Source organism: Hyla sarda, chromosome 1 (assembly GCF_029499605.1).
Source record: "Hyla sarda isolate aHylSar1 chromosome 1, aHylSar1.hap1, whole genome shotgun sequence".
In the NCBI taxonomy this organism is placed as follows: domain Eukaryota; kingdom Metazoa; phylum Chordata; class Amphibia; order Anura; family Hylidae; genus Hyla; species Hyla sarda.
The window spans coordinates 111,615,684-111,639,327 of record NC_079189.1 but is presented as its reverse complement, the minus strand read 5'-3'; the positions used below and the strand labels follow the sequence as shown (position 1 = coordinate 111,639,327).

Sequence of the window (23,644 nt, the reverse complement as noted above, 5' to 3'; positions counted from 1 at the left end):
TTCTGTTTCACCATAGATTTTTGGGTAAAATGACTGATGTCACTGAAAGTAGAATTGGTGGTGCAAAAAATAAGCCATCATATGGATTTTTTCGGTGCAAAATTGAAAGGGTTATGATTTTTAAAAGGTGAGGAGGAAAAAACAAAAGTGCAAAAACTGAAAAACCTGTGGTCCTTAAGGGGTTAAAGGGGTATTCCAGGCAAAAACTTTTTTTTTTTTTTTTTATATATTAACTGGCTCCGGAAAGTTAAACAGATTTGTAAATTACTTCTATTGATGATGTCATGTCCCGGGAGCTGTGCATGATGGGAGAATATCCCTTGCATGATGGGAAAATATCCCCATAGGAGCTGGACAGCTCCTGGGACATGAGTCATCAGAAAGCAGTTAGACAGCAGAAAACAGCAACTCAACTTCAGAAGCTAATAACTATTGGAAGGATTAAGATTTTTTAATAGTAGTAGTTTACAAATCTGTTTAACTTTCCGGAGCCAGTTGATATATAAAAAAAAGTTTTTGCCTGGAATACCCCTTTAAAGTGAAGGTTCACCTTTGATCATATTCTGACATGTCATTAATACATGTCAGAAGATTTAATGGGTGTTGGTCCGCACACTGGGATTGCTTAAAATTGTATCCTTCATTGGAAAACTGATGACAGACTTGAAGATCCATAGATCTTTGAGTCAAAAATTATTGGCAGGGTGAGTGAAGGAGCATTGCGGCCACTTCTTTAACTAACCAATGTGAGGGACCACAGGTTTAAAGACCCCACTGATGTCTTCTAACGTGTCTTAAAGGGGTACTCCGCCCCTGGCATCTTATCCCCTATCCAAAGGATAAGGGATAAGATGTTAGATCGCCGCGGTCCCGCTGCTGGGGCCCCGGGGATCGCCGCTGTGGCACCCCGCTATCATTACTGCACAGAGCGAGTTCGCTCTGTGCGTAATGACGGGTGATACAGGGGCCGGAGCAGCGTGACTTCATGGCTCCGCCCCTCATGACATCACGGCCCATCCCCTTAATGCAAGTTTATGGCAGGGGGTGTGACGACCGCCACGCCCCCTCCCATAGACTTGTATTGACGGGGGCGGGCCGATACGTCACGAGGGGCGGAGCCGTGACGTAACGATGCTCCAGCCCCTGTATTGCCCGTCATTACGTGCAGAGCGAACACTCTCTGCACAGTAATGATAGTGGGGTGCTGCAGCATCGGTCCCCAGGGTCCCCAGCAGTGGGACCCCGGTGATCTGACATCTTATCCCCTGTCCTTTGGATAGGGGATAAGATGTCTAGGGGCCGAGTACCCCTTTAAAGGAACACTTAAATGGGCACTGTCTACAACCTTTTTTTTTTTTTTTTTTTTTAATATTGATATGTTGTAGTACTTCTGTACTACAACATATCTCTAATATACTTTCATTTTTTATTTTATTTTATTAAAATAGTTTATTTTATATTTTAAAACCGGACACTAGGGGTCTCACTCCTAGTGGCTGGCTGAAGCCTGCCATGAGGTCAAGACTGAATTAGGACCGATGCCGGCCGGGCAATCTGTCCTAATTCAGTCAGCCAATCAGCCTGCACTCGTTCCTTACCTGTCAGACAGGCAGGGAGTGAGCTGAGAGCACAGAGTGCCCATTGGCTCCCTGGCCCCACACGCCGGCCCTGTCTCTCGGCAGATGCTGCCTCATGACTGTCCTGCACCCCTGCATTTTGGTAATTGATTTTTGGGGTGGGGTGGGCTGGGTAAAGTGGCTTGAGCGGCGGCGACGGGGGGAGGGGGGGCTTTTCGTGGGTAGAGCGGGTTGCGCGGCGGGTGTTCGGGGTAGCGGCCGTAACAAAAGATATTGCTTTAAACACAGGGTGCCTCCAGTTGTTTCACCACTACAACTCCCAGCATGCCCTGACAGCCAATAGATGTCAGGGCAAATTGGGAGTTGTAGTGGTGAAACAGATGGAGGCATACTGTATAGATGAACTAAGGGCGGAAGTGTCGGCCCCAGCAGTCATCGGTGACATCGCGCCTGCTGGGGAAGTCTGCCTGGTAGTGAGCACACTACCAGGCAGACAAAGGCTTTTTTACTATAGTAAAAAAATGTAAAGGCAGGGAGGGGGTTAGGGATAGATGGGCAATAGGCAGGGTCAGAAAAAAAAAGGGGATGGCGGGAGCTACTCTTTAAGAAAGACTGCAAAAAAATAAACAATTTTTGTTGTTTCTCAAAGTTTTACTTTAATTAAAATAAAATTGATTAATTAAAATGTGTAACTCAACACCAAAATCAAAAATAACATCAGCAACAATAAATTATGAAACATAGCAAAACTTTATTAGGGGTCTCATAAACGCACATTTCACGCAAATGCGCTTCGCTTTGTGACAGCTGTCACGCCCTCTCGTATAGGCTTGCATTGATCAGACCCGGATGAAACATGCTCCAGGGACTGATTATAACGGGGTGCTGCGTGCAAGATCACGGGGGTCCCCAGCAGCGTATAGGGGATAAGATGTCTTAGCGCCGGAGTACCCCTTTAAACTTCATACCGAGGAACTCAATTGTGCTATAGTTATTGGTACTAAACTGGAAAACATTTACCGTATATATATATTTTTTAAATCAACTGGTGCCAGATGTATTCATATACATTACTGATATCCCCAATGGATAACGAGCAGTTTACAAGCCACAAATAAATTGTGTAAAGAATAAAGAATATATACACTTTTGTTACTGAAATATATATTCACATATTAACTTTTTTTTTTTTCAATGGGGATAAAATGTCAAACTTAGTTGTGGAATTTTCAGCTTTCTCCTATCTCTGGAACTGCTGGAATGCGGTCTCCTGCGTGGTGCATGACATCTTTATCAGCAGTTGATTTAGTGCATTCTGCATATTGCAGATAACTTAACATATGATGTGTTGTAGGTATATGTTCTCTTCTCACTCCCAGAGCCTTATCAAAACACTTCCATTGAACTTTTGCCTGTTTACCTAACCAAAAAAACTTTTTTTCCATGCTGAGCAATGAGCCCAAACAATCATGTAAAATTATACAATGTGTTTTCTATGGATTATCTCTAAGGATAACCAAAAGTGATTTACATTTCTCATTAAAGGGGAAGTGATCCTTTAATCACTGACAGCCAGTTCACCCACACTATACCGAATATATAGGGTTATAGTGTGGGTGTACCAGATTAAATTAAGGTATAATTTATCTGAATCCGTGGTCCGGTCCTTAAGAGAGGCCCATTATTAGCTGGCATTGCGAATATGTTAATCGCCAGCTTCATACAATGGAGGCTGGGTATGCCTGGTCCCGCCTCCAATGCACAAACCTGAGATTAATTTATTAGCAATGCCGACTAATAATGGTTCTATCTGCAAAACTGGACCACAGATCCGGGTAGGTTATACCTCATTTTAATCCAATTCACCTGCACAATAACCCTGTGTATTCAGTTTAGTGCAGGTGAACCGGCTGTTAGTTTCCCTTAAATTTACTTTAATAAGAGAGAATCTGTTTGATGAGCTATATATTGACTTTACTGTGTGTATTCCAATAATATTGGTAAATTATATATTGGTTTATAATAAGTGGTCTTGAGTGCATTAAGGAAGAATACAAATATAGGGAGGCTAAATGGGAGTTGCAGGGGACCTGTAAAAAAACTGGTCTAGGTAATGATGTTTTTTTTATTTTTATTTTTTCTATTCTTTAAGGGGCCAAAGCTCCATAATCCTTTTAATGCTAGCGATTGAAAACTCCATTAATAACAGTGGCTCATGCTGTTTGAAATTTTGCGCATCTATAGACTGTGTTGCCTAGTATGCAGCATATGTAAACTAGACTAGATGGTTTTACGCCAAAAATATGGTACGTTTAAGCACCCACTCTCAGTGAAGCCACACATTCTTGTAATTTACCCACCACTGTCAAGCAAAAATGAAAATGTAGTCCAAGAAATGTAACCCATTTTCAAATTTTACTCAGGCAGTTTTATTTAGCGCCCTTTTGTGTATTGGGCCCGATTAATAGTGCAAAAAAAAGTCACTGAAAGATGTTCCTTATTTCCTGCCAACCTTTTTTTTTTTCGTTTTTTCATCGCACACTGTATGTCTGCCTTAGGTTAGTCTGAAATAATGCATTTGACCGCTCCCTATGTGAGGAGATACTTATCATGGTAGTTTTTTTATGCTCCTTTTTGAATATTGTGATGTTCGTACAGGTATTACTGTCAATACTTTATCAGTTCCTGGAGGAGCCCACAAATGAGGACAACACACAAGTTGTTGTGCTCCAAAGGGTAGGGACTGGGAGATTTTCAAAAGGGGGGGGGGGGGGGGGAAACCTTATACTTACTGCTCTATTTGCTTCAAATCCACAGTCCACAGCAGAAGTGCCCCAGTGATTTTATTGTACGCTGTACACAGGACGCTGCAGCTAGTAAATGGCGGCACTTGTCTTTGCACATGACAGCTGACCACTGATTGGCCCCAGCGTCCTGTGTATAGTGACATCATTGGGGCACTTTTACTGAAGACAGTGGGCCAGGAGGGAACTGAGTGGTGAGTGTAGGCTTTTTTTTTTATTTCTTACTTTTCAACTGCCCCTAATTTTTTTTTTTTTTTTAATAAGCTGGAAACTCCCCCTCCCCTGTTGTGTATTTATAACTTGTATTCTCTGTGAAATATGAATCGATTGGCTATGAAATATACTCACTCACAACTGCATTGTGCTCTTCATTTTCTCACATATATCCTGACATGTTTTCTCTGTACAGGAAGACATTATGGCAATAATATAAATATGATTTATGGTCTCATTGATTGAAAATTTCAAGCCTTCTGTAGTAGAAGTGCTATCTACGTTTCCACAAGTCTTAGTTATGAGTGAATACTCACAACATGTATGCTTAGTTATTTATATGTTAGGTAATCAGAACAGATAATACTTTAGGCCCCTTTCACACTACAAAATTACTCAGTTTAAAAAATCCATACGATGTTCAGTCTGAAAATAAGCTGTAAAACGCTAGTTACAAAATCCTATTCGGCTGTTAGAAAATCCCATTATAGTCTCTGGGATTTTTCTAATAGCCGTTTTAACCCATTATAGCCCGTTATTAATAACGACCATCATTTTGTGACGGAAGATAGTAACGGGAGAAATAGTGCATGCACTATATTCCGTCACAATATAACGTCCGTTATTAATAATGGGTTAAAACGGCTATTCGAAAAATCTCATAGACTATAATGGGATTTTCTAACGGCCGTATGGGATTTTTTTCAACTGCCGTTTTACAGCTGATTTTCAGACTGAACTTTATACGGATCTTTAAAACTGAGTAATTTTGTAGTGTGAAAGAAGCCTTAGATATGCTGGAAAATATTTGAAGTAACCTTATGTAAATAGAATGTATCAGAGGCAAAGGGATTTTCTGGTTTCTTATTTGCCTTCTCAATTTCCAGGTGATCCAGTGCAGAGGCTCCAGTGGTCCTCCTGGTCAGTGCATGGCTACTATAGTCAGTGGCTTTAGTAGTTACATGCCTTACTACTTGCTTCACTGTTCAGCAGTAAGAGCCATGTGACCATTGAGCCTATATAATTGCTGTAGTGGTTATGTGTTGGATAATCCCTTTAAAGTGTTTATCCAGGATCAAAATAAACAGAACTAATTTCTTCCAAAACCAGCACCACATCAGTCCTCTGGTTTTGTGTGGTATTACAACTTTGCACATTAATGGGAATAAACTTCAAAGCTATACACATCCTGAGAACAGGTATTTTTCTAATCTTCACTATCTCATAGCAATGATATGTGCCAGAAATGCCTGATAGGTATGGGTTCCACCTGTAGGATTTTTACCTGTCAGGAGAATGAGGGTATGGTGACCATGTTTGCCAGTTCATGGCCTCCACACTATACATACAGTTCTGTGGAGGCCTAGGCGAGCGTTGCCTTCTAAGCTCTTTAAGTAAACTCCATAGACTGCATTAAGGAAGGCCACACACAATCATGGATATGTTATAAATGCTGAACATTGGAATACCCTTTTTTGAACATTGGAATACCCCAGATTTGATGGTTAGGGTTTGATGCACAGGATTTGCTGCTGCAGATTTCAATGTAAACGAAATGATTGAACACAGCATCTAATCCGCAGTTCCTAATCCTGTGCATCAAATCTGCGCAGGATCCTGTTTGTGTTAACAGGGGTAACCCTTAAAGGGGTACTGCACCCCTAGACATCTTATCTCCTGTCCAAAGGATAGGGGATAAGATGTCTGATAATAGTGGGGTTCCTGCTGCTGCCCCCCCCCCCCCCCCCCGCAATCTCCATGCAGCACCTGCCACGCCCGTCGTGACGTCACGCCACACCACCTCAATGCAATTCTATGGGAGGGGGTGTGGTGGCCATGTGGCCATCACACCCCCTTCTGTAGACATCATAAGGGGGCGTGGTCATGACATCACAAGCCTCCAGCACTGCATCGCTAGTCATCCGTCACGGAGCAAAGTTCGCTCCCTTAACCAAATGACTGGGGTGCTGCAGCAGAGATTGCAGGGGTTCCCAGAGGCAGGATCCCCGCGATCAGACATCTTATCCCCTATCCAAATGTCTTGGGGCGGAGTTCCCTTTAAGCCTTTATATAGACCTACTATTTGGACAGGATGAAGAAAGCAGAGTCAGGAAATACCAGTGGGTAAAAGTCCAGAACAGCATAACTGCATATCATGTTAGATATAATGGAGCACATGATGTCTTACACTTAAAAAGAATTAAGTGTAAGACATCATGTGCTCCAGTTTATCTAACATGATATGCAGTTATGCTGATCTGGACTCCCCCCCAACCACTGTTGAACAGATGACACGTGGAGCAATGCTGGTTTCAGTGAGGTGTTGGTGCAGGCAATTAGTTTGAATTGTAAGCCGGTTGGTTGTCATTTCATTTCTTGCATACCTATGGTTGAGGGATTAGGGATAGGCTTTCAACTCCTCTGGTTGACTTGGTTTTGCAAAGTGAAGATGTATCAAGTTTTTGTAGACAATAGCTGAATTGTTGATGTAAACAGAAACTGCAAGAATGTTCCTTATGTATCTGCTGACGTAGGCCTTATACACCCTACTGCAGAGGTGCCATGGATCGCCTCTTACAACACTAATTTTCTTTTACACAAGGGCCCTACTGGCAGTCCATATGAGACTTGGGGACACAAATAGGAGTCTCTGTCCTGATAAATAAGGGTGATATATCCTTAAGCTGCTCATATAGATACCTTTTTGAGAAGATCCCACGAATATGTGCTCAAAAGTGTTCTTTTATGGGGGGGGGGGTCCTCTCAAAGAAAAAAAATATACTGTATGCTGGTTCAACTGTTGAAGGCAGCATGCATGTACGGAGCTGAGAAATCTTGTAATTTATAATGTGTTGAATTACTGATTCCCAGCATCGTTCCCTATGCGATTCCTTGTCCCTAGAACACTACCAATCTCATTCCTGGTACCCTGCAGGATTTTCATGTGGTTCCTGGCATCTGATATGGCGTCTCATTTTATTCCTGGTCCTCAGCATGGCTTCCCATACAATTTCTGGTCCTCAGCTTAGCTTCTCATCGCAGCCCTTTTCCCAGCATTGATTACTTCCTATCTCATTCCTTATCCATCACATGGCCCTCCATTCCATTCCTAGTCTACAGAGTGGCTCTTCTATTATTCCTAGACTCCATCATGGCTCCCCCATTTCAAGTGCCCCTCTATGCCCCTTGCACACACCCTATTGTAGCATAAAGTGGGCTGTATGTTCCTCATCTCTGGCAGCCTTCCTACTCCTTCATCCTATTCAATGACATATACTGGCCCTGAAAATACTAGTCCCCCTGCCTTATCAGCTCCAATGGCGTGGCACAATGCTTACAGAATCTCCTGCTCCAGTTGGTGATGCAACACAGTGCAGACCTTCTTCCACGTTATTCAGAGCACTTACAAATCCGTGTGGTCTTATCAAAGGGGTTCCAACAAAAGAATGTGCCAAAAAAGTGCTTGGGTGGATAAAGGGTAACCTGCTTTTAGAGGCTTGAAACTTGTGGTCTAAATTAAGACTGGACTTCTCCAGAGACTTCATTGTATTTGTATGCCTGTGTTTTGTTTGTTTTATGTTCAAATTTATATTTATACCTTTTACTCTGCACTCAGATTTTACAGATAATGTTATGGTGTAGTAAATAGTTGATCCTTTAATCAGATTATGAATATATGCATGTTTAAAATGGATGCCTATGTAAATGAGCAAAATGGTCAACAATTAATATCAACCAAATTGATGTTGCCACCAAATTTCAGAAATCTACTGTAAATTAATGTGAGTTTATATTTCCTTCTCACTGGCTGTAAGCTGACATTTGGATTGAACAAATAATCTTGAGTACATTGCTGAGATCCGTAAACCACATGATGCATTAAATTCCCATACTCCCTCTAGTAGCAGTTACTGCTCTGAAGCCCTCTGAACCCGATACAGTTAATCATTACAGAATTATGGACCTAAAAATTATAACTGCATTAAAGAGCAGTCATTATGATTTATGTATAAGGGATGATAAGGATAGGTGGTAAACATCTGATCGGTAAGGTTCCAAATGGTAGATCAAGCAATGGAGTGGCGGTCGAGGATGCATGCTGCTACACTATTCATTCTTATTGGGAACTGGCAGCCCCATAGAGAGTCAAAAGTGTCACTCTGGGGGCAAGGGACATCCATACCCTTGTTAAGTGGGGGCTCAGCGGTTGGTCCCCACCAATCATATAATTATCACCCAATCTGTGGATAGGTGGAGTTTTTGTGGACACACTTTATTATTTAATCTGATGAGTGCATTATATATACTCAAAATATCCTCATGGTGAATGTAAAGTAGATCAGTTTATCGACTTGAACAGAGCAGTGGACATTCCTTAGAGATTCAAAGCCACAGAAACATGAAAATATTGACTTTCCTACAGCATGTAATGCATAGGATTCCTAGAAACCTGTAATACAAGTTTGTTTTTCAGCACCTTGCGATGACCAGTTTATTTTACCTCCTTAAACTTCACAAGGAGGAGTGAGAAAAGTCTACTAGATTGCTTAACAAACCTATAAAAATTGTTTTGAGTGGGATTCATTGATAAACTAAATAAGACCATACACTGATGATTTATAAGCCTTAGTCTTTAAAGTCTTGAGAAGAACTCTAAGGCTAGGTTCACACTACGGAATTTCCGGTTTTGAAATTGCAGGCAGAAATTCCGCTTACTATGTAGTGAATGGGTTTCTGTTCATAAATTCACACTTCGGAATTTGTGAAGCGGAATTTGTGAACGGAAAATCCGCTTGAAAATTTCCACCTGAAGAATGGCGTTGCTCATTCTTCAGGCGGAAATACTCGCGGAACACATTGCAGATTATTGGAGACTGCAGTGTCCACACGGTCTTGGCGCCGACTGATTCAGCGCTGGCCGCATTTGGAATCACCGGGTGGAAATTTTCTGCCTGGAGATTCCGTAGTGTGAACCTAGCCTTAGGAGTTTAAACTTAACAGGTTCAGTGTAATAGATTGAGTCTTTGTTTTTTGAAGTGCTGCCTTGTACGTCATTATTATTCTTTGCTGTTCATTTTGACTGTGACCAGATCTGGTGAGGTGTACACCCTGCCGGCATTCAGCTACTTCCTAAATCTTGTATCGCTTGTTTAATTTCTGTTTAGTGTACTATTTTACGGTGTTCTCTATCATGCAAGTTAATGTAGCTGTATACTATTTTGTATTTGTGTTTCTATATTTTTTAATGCTCTATACTGAACACCAAGTTATATTTACCTAATGGAGTATGTAGCGACTTTTTATAGAGTTCTTTTGTTTTGGCAATCTAGGCTGACATTGCAGAAATTTTGGAAGTACCCTGGTTGTAACCTTGTACTAGGATCTGTAATCACCAATGGGTGAGGGGGCACATTGAACATTCTTGTTATCTATGCAGCTCCCCTAAGGGTGATGCCACACAAGTGGTCGACCTAATGGAGCCAAACCACCCTCTCAAGTGGTGGCCTATCCGTGCATGTTTTTGCTGCTAAATCATGTGACCATTGACCACTGCAAGAGGGTGTCATTTCAGCTACATGCTGCTGGTCACTTGTGGGACTTCACCGCAATAGGGCATATGGCAATGTTTTCTCAGTCAGATCTAGCATGCTAGAAGCCTTATGACCAGCTCAGATTACAGTGATCCCTCAACTTACAATGGCCTCAACATACAATAGTTTCAACATAAAATGGTCTCTTCTGGACCATTGTAACTTGAAACCAGACTCAACATACAATGCTACGGACAGTCCAGATCTGTGATACCTGTCACAACTAGAGGAACTGACCAGTCAGAATGGGCATTTTACTGGCAAATCACCTCTATTACTGAAGTGTATGTGCTGACTGGTGTCTGGTAGCGCCCCCTACAGTACAGGGAGGTATTACATGTTCTGTACTACTCCTTACCTGTGCCAGGGTTAGCTGCTCCTTTGGACACCAAGTAAGGGCGGCTCCATTTGGGACACTGTGTGTACTGTATAGGACCCTGAAGAAGCTCCTGTCCTCTACATAAACCATTGTTTCCCAACCAGGGTGCCTCCAGCTATTGCAAAACTACAACTCCCAGCATGCCCGGACAGCCAACGGCTGTCCGGGCATGCTGGGAGTTGTAGTTTTGCAACAGCTGGAGGCACCCTGGTTGGGAAACACTGAAATAGACAGTGATTTACAGCTTCCAGCAGATCTTTCTTACCGTACTGTTTTATATGTAAGGATTTGCTTTATCTATATTAGTTATCTACTTATTTTTCTTTAATCCTCACCTTTTCCTATTTTTGGATGACATTTTGGTGACTTCAGAACCAATTACCAGGTTTCCATAGAGTTATGGACTCAAACATACAATGGTTTCAACATACAATGGTCGTCCTGGAACCAATTAATATTGTAACTTGAGGGACCACTGTATTCTGGTTAATGAACAATGATAAAACATTGTGATATACCTTATGATGGTGGCTTGGTAAAGAAAGTACCATAGCACAGGGAGTTTATGATGAGCCCTGAAGCCCTGACGGTCCTAATCTGATGTAGGACAACATCTACATGATGTTTGATGTTTGCCTTGTGTTTCCTTGTATACCCCAAATAGGTTAGTGGACTTTGCTCTGGTGACTGTGTGTCTCATATAGGGATACTAGAGTGTGATCCGAACTGTGCAAAATGACTTATGTATTTACTGTGTTGATTGCTTTGGTTCTTCATAAGCAGCAACAAATAGGTAAGGTAGGTCAGAGTCCCTAGTTTAAGACCAAATGGTGTAGTGAACCATAAATCTAAAACCAATCTTCAGACAAATATAAAGGTGCCCATATACCTTATGCTGAGTCGGCCAAACCTGCCTCCTTTAGTGGCTTTGACTGACTGTATAAGGTGTACTGCAGCCTTCCGACTCTCCATCGACCATAGAAGCCAGTGGAGAGAAGGGGCGGCCATGTTGTTCTTGGAGTGATAATTCGATGCCATAGCTGTCTAGCTGCGGCTAACCCCACCTGATAGAGAATACATGAATACTGCAAGACAACAATACTATTCACTGAGCTAATGTACCATGTCCTCCATGTTTTAGCTAAATTATACAGATTTTTTTTTTCCAGTGCTACAGACATAGGTACATTGGGCTCTAGTGTACTTCATAATTGGGGCCCAGTTTAAAGACGTGTTATTTTCTATGTTGGGGGGGATCCATAACTGTAAGTAATAAATTCTATCTACTGTAATAGTTGAGAAAGTTAGGAAAGGCGATAGCTGAAAGTTGGGGAGTTCATGAAACCTATGGCTTTTGAATGTAATTTATAGTTCCAGTGTTGTTAAAGCTATCTCCTCAATGTCTGTGCCGCCTTTGTGCAGCAGATTCCATTTAACACACACATGATGTGGTGTGTGATTACTGTCGTTATTGTCAGAGGCTTAGAAAGCCTCTCCAGCATTCTAGTCTAAATCATTAGACCTCTGCGTGGACCCCGTAATAGAGATGGATGTTTTGTGGAGCCCTGGGGTATTCGGTATCTTGCTCCATAGGGAAACACACAGTTGTTATTGCTTGCGGAATACCAAAATTGTTACTATCTAGACAGATTAGCTGATTTTTCTTTACTGTTCATGGAGTTGGATGGAAATTGAAATGTCTTCCGTTTCATTATCTAATGTCAGTTGTTGTAGACCTTCAAGGACCTGGATACTTAAAATGATGCGTGCAAGCTATGGCTGAAAAGGGAATATTAATAATTGCATTGGTGTTTACAGAGCTGTCTATATGGTATAAATAAGGAGGGATTTCTCAAGCTCTGTATTCCAGTTTTCTACACTGCTCAAAAAAATAAAGGGAACACTTAAACAACACAATGTAACTCCAAGTCAATCACACTTCTGTGAAATCACACTATCCACTCAGGAAGCAACACTGATTAACAATCAATTTCACATTCTTTTGTGCAAATTGAACAGACAACAGGTGGAAATTATAGGCAATTAACAAGACACCCCAATAAAGGAGTGGTTCTGCAGGTGGTGACAACAGAACACTTCTCAGTTCCTATGCTTCCTGTCTGATGTTTTGATCACTTTTGAATGCTTGCGGTGCTTTCAGTCTAGTGGAAGCATGAGACGGAGACTACAACCCACACAAGTGGCTCATGTAGTGCAGTGCACATCAGTGTGAGCTGTGGCAAGAAGGTTTGTGGTGTCTGTCATCTTAGTGTCCAGATTACGGAGGCGCTACCAGGAGACAGGCCAGTACATCAGGAGAAGTGGAGGAGGTCGTAGGAGGGCAGCAACCCAGCAGCAGGACCGCTACCTCTGCCTTTGTGCAAGGAGGAACAGGAGGAGCACTGCCAGAGCCCTGCAAAATGACCTCCAGCAGACAACAAATGTGCATGTGTCCACTCAAACGGTCTGAAACAGATTCCATGAGGATGGTACGAGGGCCCAACATCCACAGGTGGGGGTTGTGCTTACAGCCCAACACCGTGCAGGACGTTTGACATTTGCCAGAGATCACCAAGATTGGCAAATTCGCCACTGGTGCCCTGTGCTCTTCACAGATGAAAGCAGGTTCACAGTGAGCACATGTGACAGACCTGACCGAGTTTGGAGACTCTGTGGAGAACATTCTGCTGCCTGCAACATCCTCTAGCATGACCGATTTGGCGGTGGGTCAGTAATGGTGTGGCATTTCTTTGGGGGCCCAAACAGCCCTCCATGTGCTTGTCAGAGGTAGTCTGACTGCCACTAGGTACCGAGATCAGATTCTCAGACTCCTTGAGACCATATGCTGGTGCAGTTGGCCCTGGGTTCCTCCTAATGCAAGACAATGCTAAACCTCATGTGGCTGGAGTGTGTCAGCAGTTCCTGCAAGAGGAAGACATTGATGCCATGGACTGGTCCAGCTGTTCCCCAGACCTGAATCCGATTGAGCACATCTGGTACATCATGTCTCACTCCATCCACCAATGCCACGTTGCACCACAGACTGTCCAGGAGTTGACGGATGCTTTAGTACAGGTCTGGGAGGACATCATTCAGGAGACCATCCGCCACCTCATCAGGAGCATACACAGGCATTGTAGGGAGGTCATATGAGCTCGTGGAGGCCACACACACTACTGAGCCTCATTTTGACCTTTTTTAAGGACATTTCATCAAAGTTGGATCAGCCTGTAGTGTGGTTTTCCACTTTGATTTTGAGTGTGACTCCATATCCAGACCTCCATGGGTTGATAAATTTGATTTTCATTGACAATTTTTGTGTCATTTTGTTGTCAGCACATTCAACTATGTAAAGACGAAAGTATTTCATACGATTTATTAGTTCATTTATTCAGATTTAGAATGTGTTATCTTAGTGTTCCCTTTATTTTTTTGAGCAGTGTAGTATACAAAAGTCACAATTTTTTTGGTTTTTGCACTGCAGCGCAAATGTCTGAATAGTGGACAGAGTTTAGCTGCATAGGATGGGGCTCTCTACTTCCCCACATACTTACTATAATCTATGCCGGTAATTGCTGTAAAATGTAGCTGAAATCTATGTCACCTAGAGCGTCACACACAGGCAGTCAAAGATGCGCCTGTGTATGCTTGTGCTTGTGCCTCTCAATAAATTTGGTCCATCTTGCTCAAGTGTATGGTATATTTAGCCCAGTCCTTAATCTTTAACTATTTAATATTGTGAACACAAAACCATACTGTGTCATGGTATATATACCCCTCTGTGCTTGTATGTTTTTGTTGCTTCTTGGTTTGGATTTAACCTCACTGACCAAAAAAGGATGTTTTTTTTCTTTTTTTTCAAAGATTTTTTATGCCAAATGGATGAAAGATTATTATTATTATTATTTTATCCAGGGTGGTGCTCATGCACTTGTCTATTTTGAGAACTAATACCATTTGCTACTTTATATGGCCAGTTAAGCAGACTGGGGAGAGATGTAGGGATTGTCGTTTTTATGCCCATTTTTTTATATTGTTTTGATAAACCAACTTGCATGCCTTTACAACTGAGAGCTAACTGCTATAATTGACCCCAGATGGGAAGTAGAAGAGCATGTGATTTGCTGTGTAGGACCCTTTACAGTCCTAAAACAAGTGCATTAATGTTTTATGGCCATCTGATAATATATAGGCACTTGTGATGGCCACTGAACGCATTATTCGTTACAGGAGTCAAGGTACTTTAGATTCTTTTCATGTCGATTTCTGCTTCCATCTCTTAGAACCCTGTAATCAAGAAAAAAATTGCATAAATGAGAAATTAATTTGTGTTCCTTCAGAAACCACACAGATAGAAGATCCACGTAAGTTATGGAGGAAAGAACAGGAGCTGATGCTGAAGGACTACCTAATGGTGGCACAAGATGCTTTAAGCACTCAGAAGGAGCTCTACCATGTAAAGGAGCAGCGGTTGGCACTTGCCCTGGATGAATATGTGAGACTTAATGATGCCAATAAAGAAAAATCTAGTTCACGTACTAGCCGTAAGTATGCTTGGTATTGGCTAAATGTTAAAATAGCTAAATGCTGTCTTAAGTCACCAGGCTCCTGACCTTGCTTACAAATACAGAAATGCTCATCTGGGAACATGTAACTAAACAGGTTTATCCTCATCCAGGCTCATCAATGTTTAACTTGGAACCTTGGTCATGTTAGACATTGTATCATTAGTCTGGAATGACCACCATGTAAGTGAATCATTATGAAAATAAGTGAGTGGCTAGGAACACCACAAGGGTGACCAGTGTTTTCATACTATGTTACACTGCTTTGGTTTTGTCTACATATACCTAAAATCCAGCACAGCTATCAGTTTTGTGTTGGGACTTGTAATGGGGGTATTTCCAACATAAATCCGTTATCCACAGGATAGGGGGTATACAAGCTGTTTGGTTAGGGTCTGACTGCTGGGACCCCCACTGATTTTGAAAATGGTGGAGAATTGTCCAACAAATGAATAGAGCGATTGGCCATGTTCTGGAGCCCCAGAGAGAATCAATAGAGCTCAGGCAACTCGTTAGGGGGATATTTTTTTTCCTCCATTTGTAGGATCAGTGAGGGTGTCAGTGGTCAGATCCTCACCAATAACTTATTACCTATGCTGTGGATAGAGGATAATGCTTAATGTTGGGAATACCTCTTTAAGGGTTTATTCACATCATGTTTTGGGGATAAGGCAGCTGGATCGCACCCCATTCCCCCATTCATTTTAATGCGATTTTGTTGCTGGACTGAAAACTGTGGTCTGCCCTGGTTTTTAGTCCGGCATCAAAACTTTAAACAGTTCAAAAATGAGCCTACCGAAGTCAATAGCTCTCCCTGTTGGGTTCATTGAAGAGAATGGAATGCGATGGTGTGAATGCACCCTAACCCCAATTTATATAAAAAATATCTGACCATGTAGTTAGACATCATCATTGGGGAGAAATGTTCTCTTAAGCTTAAAGGGGTATTCTGGCCTTATACATCTTATCCCCTATCCAAAGGATAGGGGATAAGATGTCTGATCGCAGGGGTCCCGCCACTGGAACCCTTGCGATCTCTGTGCAGCCCCTGGCATTCTATGCTGGGCGCTGCCTCAGAGACTGAGGCACAATGTCACGGCCACACACTCTCGTGCCGTCACGCCCCTCCATTCATGTCTATGAATAGACATAAATGGAGGGGGCATGATGTTGCGTCACAAGGGGGCGTGGCCATGACATCTCATCTCAGTTTTGGAGGCAGTGCCCGGCACAGAATTCCGGGGGCTGCACCAAGATCGCAAGGGTCCCAGTGGCGGGACCGCTGCGATCAGACATCTTATGCTCTATCCTTTGGATAGGGGATAAGATGTATAAGGCCGGAATACCCCTTTTAAGCTTACCAGGCTTATCTGCTGGGTGATTTAATGCAGTGTAGATCTACAATAAATTCTAGTTTCAGTCTGCTGAAATTGGGACAATCTATTTACTCCTCTCTGTTCATTCATACTCTGTTTGTGTCTAGCGATTAATATTTGTGTAATGTATATGTAAACATTCTATTAATTCTATAAACCACCACACCTGTGATTAAGTGATGATTGTGACACACTTAGTGGATGAGTGACACTGACTTTTAGCACAATTAATACCCGGTAATTTATGTCAGATATATGTCTATGTATCATTTTCCTGTCACAATATAATAGTTTGCTTCTTACATGATAGTGTAGTTCACATCAAGTTCTAATTTACACGTAACATAATAAATACTTTGCCTTCCTCATCTTGTGCTGATCTTCAGTGACATCACCCTTGAGGTACCATCCTATTTAATATACAATTATATGTGACCATTCTATAATTCTCTTCTATAATCCTTCATGTAGATTGTTGTTTGCCAGCTTTCAGAAATAAATATGTGCATAAGGCAGACATTCAGAACATAATAACTTTTGGACCCCTATAAAAAAGACCAGTTTTGTTTACATATTTCACCATAACAAATTAGACATATCATTTTTTGTTGATCTTTTATACTTTTATACTAGGCAGTATACTCCTTACTCTGACACTTCCCCACCCCGATTGATTTGTGCCAAAATTAGGCCCCACATGTCTCAAGTGTCAAATTTGGCATCCATTTTCTGAGCTGGTAGATTAGATATTGTGAAGGAGATTATAAACCCAGAAACCTTTTTTTTTTTTTTTTTTATCAAGGAGATCTTATATTTAATGTGCAATGATAAGTGACAATAATATAGTGAAGGTTTATTTTTTGTCATATTATGTTGTGTGTTTTTTGTTTTTTGTAGAATCTGCTTATGAAAATGTATTTTCTCTTGTGTTACTTAGTATTTTCAGGCTCATCTTCAAGTACCAAGTATGATCCTGATATCCTTAAAGCTGAAATCTCAACTACAAAAGTCAGGGTGAGGTTTCTAAATTTAAACATGTTTTAATGGTTGCTTGTTTTTAACGTTTAACTTGCTTGCAGTCAATGTATGTGTTGCTTGTATAACACAAGACATTAACAGAAGTCTTGAAGCTTAAAAGGAGCATTGCAGCCTTATACAACTTATGCCCTATCTGCAGGATAGGGCATAAGTATCTGATGGCGGGGGTCCGACCGCTGGGACCCCCTTCAATCTCCTGTATGGGGACCCGGCTCTGCCACGACTTTCCCCATGCGACATGTCCCCTCCATGTATCTCTATGGGAGAGGTGGAGATGCAGTGTTGGTGCATCCCCACCTCTCCCATAGAGCGGAATGGTGGGGGGGGGGGGGGTGTCCGTCAACCTCCTGTGGATAGGGGATAAGTTGTCTATGCCTGCAGTACTCCTTTAAATCAGTTTTATACAGTACATAAAATATTACAGAGTTTTTTTGATCATACATACTATTCTCTATATACTCTGTTCTGGACCGGACATAGACTTAGATCCTTTAGGACATATTCCACTTCTATAGACAATATTGGAGAAGTAGAAGTCCTTCCTTTTATATTTTCCATTTATTTGAAATCCATTTCTGGCTTCGGCTCAAAAACTGCAGCCAAAGGGTCATTTAACGGTTAGATACAGTCATGGCCGTAAATGTTGGTACCCCTGACATGTTTTGCTATACACGTTTATTCCCTTTGTGTGTATTGGAACTAAGCCAAAAAGGGGAAGGAAAAAAAGCTAATTGGACATAATGTCACACCAAACTACAAAAATGGGCTGGACAAAACGATTGTCACCCTTAACTTAATATTTGGTTGCACACCCTTTGGAAAAAATAACTGAATTCAGTCGCTTCCTATAACAATCAATAAGCTTCTTACACCTCTCAGCCGGAATGTTGGACCACTCTTCCTTTGCAAACGGCTCTAGGTCTCTCTTATCGGAAAGGTGCCTTTTCCCAACAGCAATTTTAAGATCTCTTCACAGGTGTTCAATGGGATTTAGATTTGGACTCCTTGCTGGCCACTTCAGAACTCTCCAGCGCTTTGTTGCCATCCATTTCTGCATGCTTTTTGACATATATTTGGGGTCATTGTCCTGCTGGAAGACCCAAGATCTCGGACGCAAACCCAGCTTTCTGACACTTGGCTGTACAGTGCAACCCAAAATCCGTTGGTAATCCTCAGATTTTATGATGCCTTGCACATATTCAAGGCACCCAGTTCCAGAGGCAACAATACAACCCCAAAACATCATTGAACCTCCACCATATTTGACTGTGGGTACTGTGTTCTTTTCTTTGTAGGCCTCATTCCATTTTTTTCCGTTAAACTGTAGAATGATGTGCTTTACCAAAAAGCTCTATCTTGGTCTCATCTGTCCACAAGACGTTTTCCCAGAAGGATTTTGGCTTACTCAAGTTCATTTTGGCAAAATGTAGTCTTGCTTTTTTATGTCTGTCAGCAGTGGGGTCCTCCTGGGTCTCCTGCCATAACGTTTTATTTTATTTAAATGTTGACAGATAGTTTGTGCTGACACTGATGCTCCCTTAGTCTGCAGGACAGCTTGAATATCTTTGGAACTTGTTTGGGGCTGCTTATCCACCATCCGGACTATCTTGCGTTGACACCTTTCATCGATTTTTCTCTTCCATCCACGCCCAGGGAGATTAGCTACAGTGCGATGGGTTGCAAACTTCTTGATAATGATGTGCACTGTGGGCCGAGATTATTGATATTTTTCCACAATTTTGGTTCTTAAGTCCTCAGACAGTTCTCTTCTCCTCTTTCTGTTCTGTTGTCCATGCTTAGTGTGGCGCACACACACACACACCAAAGACTAAGTGAACTTCTCTCCTTTTTATCTGCTTTCAGGTGTGATTTTTATATTGCCCACACCCGTTACTTGCTCCAGGGGAATTTAAAGGAGCATCACATGCTTGAAACAATCTTATGTTTCCACAATTTTGAAAGTGTGCCAATAATTTTGTCCAGCCCGTTTTTGGAGTTTGGTGTGACATTATGTCCAATTAGCTTTTTTCCTCCCTTTTTTGGTTTTGTTCCAATACACAGAAAGGGAATAAACATGTGTATAGCAAAACATGTGTTACTGCAATCCTTTTCTGTGAGAAATACTTCATTTTCTAGAAAAAATTCAGGGGTGCCAACATTTACGGCCATGACTGTATATGCTGAATTTAGACATGGCACTTGCATGTTAATACCTTTAGCAGTAACATAAAATTAAAATTTTGATTACCTGTAAATGTTTTCCAATTCCTAAAGACAATCTGTGACCACCTGGTTCACTGCATGTTAGTGCTGTCAGAACTGGAAGAGGTAAAACATTTTTCCAGTGCATTGACCCTGCCATACAGCAGCATAGATCTCAGCTTCCCAGATTTCAGAATGGCTTAGTGGCAATGACAATTGTTACGTACACAAACTATTAAATATATTTTAAATATTTAGGGAACTCCTTTGAGCTCAATTCTTCTGACAAAGGCTGTAAATATTTATCTGCTTTAAGGGTTTGCCCAGATTTAGATAATGCAATGGCAAATCCACCGCGTATATAAAAAAAAATTATTCAAAGATCCACAGCATATTTTAAAATTGATACATATTTTTCCAGTGCAGAGTCTGTACTGAAAGTCTATTACAGATCAACACCATCTAAACAAAATATAACCTTGAAGGTCCCAAACACTACTCTGTTGACTAATTCTGACCTCAGTGGGTCCTGATTTCCTAAGCTGGAGCTGGGCCCTTAGAGAGTGCATTTGATGGGACCCACTACTGTACATTTAGTTCACTACAGTCTATTCTAGTAAATCATTGTATTTTCCTTGGCATAACAATTCTGCAGAACTCTGCTTTGTGTTGTTCTTCTGTTGATACTTATTAGAAATTCACAAATACATTGACAACTGGGAGTTACCATTTTTGAGGAGCGTTCCTACACACTCTAGCACCCTCCGCACTCATCGGACAGACTTTGTTGAGTCTCTTTGACAAGGGGAATGGTAACACCTAGTTGTCAATTTGTGGGGAAAAAAACATTCTAGGAGAAATAACAGTGAAACTGCACAATATATAGTTATAAGAATAGATGTTGTTTTCTGGCAGTGTAAATAGTTATTAAAGCAGCCAAGTCACAAGAGCTGATGGTTTTTCTTTAAATGTTTCTGTACCAGGTAAAAAAACTGAAGCGGGAGCTGTCACAGATGAAGCAGGAACTAATGTACAAGGAGCAGGGGTTCCAGACACTGCAGCGGTGAGTTCAAATATATATTAAACTTTGTTCTGTCAACACCTCGTTCAGCGTCTTGGCACAACACAGTGCTCCCTCTTCTCCCTAAGCTTGGCATAACCTTTTCTTTTAAGGACATGTAGAAAAACAAACATGTTTTCCATCAGAAGTCATAAGATTCTCTCGCTCTTTTTGCCTTGTAGTAATAATCCTCTGCTTATGACATGACACTTTTTATGCAGTAACAAATTGTAGCATAGCGAGGGTTACAAAGGCTACAAACAGACAATAAAGCATAGATTAGTTCTAGCACTAAAGTCTAATCCCCCCACATATCTCCTGACATTATGACATTCACAGCCATTTGTAGAAAGAGAAGAGAACATGGTGACGGTTACTTTCTATCACTAATGATTTCTTCCTTTCATTTAGTTTGAAGTAAATCTTTTACAATGAAAATGTCACTTGGATTCATTCCTTTTTTTTTTTCTTCTTAGTACGTGAACAGTTGAATAAGGCAAAGGAGCTAAGTATTTTAGGCACCCAACCTCCAACAGTGTGCACATAATTTTTTTGTGACTCCAAAATTATGGATCAATGAAACATCCTGCACACATTATTTCATGTACCCCCCAACTCCTAATTCTAGCAGTGATAACCTGCGGTTTTCAGTGGTAGTCTAGCACCTCTGCCTCTTTAATGATTGTCTTTATTAGCTGGATAGCATTGCCTAGACCTCTGTTCTTTACTACAGAAACAAAAAAACTGGAGTTGCTTTCTGTCTAATTTCATATAAAATTTCTATGCAAAGAATAGAGTGACAGATAGTGTTAAATGACAAAAACTTGTTTGTGTTTTTTTTTGTTTTATTTATTTATTTTACATGTAACCCATCCTACAGAATTTCTGCATAAAATAGATCCGTTTTTTAGCTGGATTCACCAAAAATGTGTCTACTGACCTAAAAAGGGCCTCAGCAAAGTTATTATACCAAAGTTCAATAAAAAAAAGTATTTTCTCTGGTCATTGTGGAACTCATCTTTCAAGTTGTGTTCACATTGTGTTAATCTGTTCCATTGGTATTCCTATCAAAAAGGGATTCTCACATATACTGCAGTGTACTGGCAGCGGCTCCATTTAGTTACTGTCACCAAAAAAACTTCTGACATGTCATGCAGATACATTTTTGATCAATTGAAGTCTTCATGCTGAGACCCCCACTGATCTCTAGTTATAGCCAGGCAAAGTGTGCCCCAGCTTAAAGGAGTACTCTAGTGCAGAGTATTCCTGCTCCGTCCTGCCCGGGCTGCAAAATAAATGAAAATAAACCATCACTCACCTCCCTGGGTTCCTGCGGAGCGCCACTACAGCTGATCGGTCCTCCGGTCCATCTCCTTCATACTTCCGGGTGTAACGAAGCGTCACATGGTGCTCAGCCTATCGCCGGCCGAGGCAGAACATCGCGGCGGCCGGCGATAGGCTGAGCGCCATGTGACGCTTCGTTACACCCGGAAGTATGAAGGAGATGCACTGGAGGACCGATCAGCTGTAGTGGCGCTCCGCGGGAACCCAGGGAGGTGAGTGATGGTTCATTTTCATTTATTTTGCAGCCCGGGCAGGAAGGAGCAGGAATACTCTGCACTAGAGTACTCCTTTAACACTCACTGAAGCACCAAGCTGGTGGGGGAAGCATGCGGCCACATGCTTCACCTGGCTATATCTACAGATTGGTGGGGGTCTTCTCACTGACCTTGACTGTTCTATCCCAGAGCTAACAGAGTGAACCCAGCCTTACCTCTCTGGGGCTGCATTAAGAGCCCTTGTATTTTTTCTGTCCTGTAAGGAGGAGTAGCCACAGATCTCCTCTTAAGACCCCTATGTTCATGATCACTCTTTTCGCTTGGACATAATGTTCTAAGAACCTCAAGAAGTATTTACATACATGCATGCAAATAATGTTTTCTGTTATTTGCTTTCTACTGGCCCTTTAAGATGCCACCCTGTAGAAAAGCTGTGACTGATAAGTGCCGCATATGGCTATGGCCATGCTTATGTTGATTTACCTGTAGCTTTCAGAACTATTCTTTATTGTCCCTTAAATAAACAATATAAGCCGAATTAAGGATCCATCCTTCACTGCGCACTCCACAATTTATATGACAGTACAGACGACCACTCCATAGCTATTCGTGTTGTATTTAATCTTCCTAAAATAATGCCACCCTTCCGTCTCCGAGCAGGCTTGCTGATGAATATATGTGATTTAATGTTTTCTGTGCAGAGGTCAGGCGAAGCCAGCAGGACTGTTTCTATGGCCTAGATTTTGGGTATTTGATTTAGGCTCATTATAACTTTACAGCTTGTAACAAGCTAAATATATCACCATTTTATGTCTGTGTTCTTCATGTCCTGCCTTTGGTGCTAGCCTAAGGAAACGCTTCCTTTGAGACGGGTCACAAAGCATCGTATGAGTCAATGTTGAGCTTATTTCACGAAATGACATTCATTGGAAATGACACTCATTTTATTTTCTATTGTTTGTCTTGTATAATTTAAGAGCTCTGCTACTTAGCGTGCAGCATGGAAGATGCCACTTGCTTTGCAGAGGGAAAGAAACAGCGTTTTTAGATATGTACGGCAGAAATGGTTTATTTTTCTTCCATTCTGGTCTTTGTGTACTTTAAGTAATCACACCTCATGCCACTGCCAGATTAAAGGTTAGCCAAGCAGTCTGTTATTATATTAATACAACAATGCCGTATTGTTTTAAATCAGCTTGCTTGCAAGCAATTTTGATAGGAATCCAAAGCATGTTTTAGAATTTGACAACAACATACCGCAAGGAAACAATGGGCAGTTG

The 23,644-nt window shown here is 41.5% G+C and overlaps 1 protein-coding gene across 4 annotated transcripts in view; it reads left to right on the top strand.

Annotated features, from left to right (window-relative positions):
* Positions 1 to 23,644, top strand: part of WWC2 (WW and C2 domain containing 2) — a 154,177-nt gene that overhangs the window by 55,434 nt on the left and 75,099 nt on the right. For all 4 annotated transcript variants that reach the window (XM_056560400.1, XM_056560414.1, XM_056560409.1 and 1 more), the window contains 3 exons: positions 14,905 to 15,108; positions 17,443 to 17,519; positions 20,729 to 20,808. In XM_056560400.1, the coding sequence (XP_056416375.1) occupies positions 14,905 to 15,108; positions 17,443 to 17,519; positions 20,729 to 20,808 (361 nt within the window). The remainder of the gene's footprint in view (positions 1 to 14,904; positions 15,109 to 17,442; positions 17,520 to 20,728; positions 20,809 to 23,644) is intronic.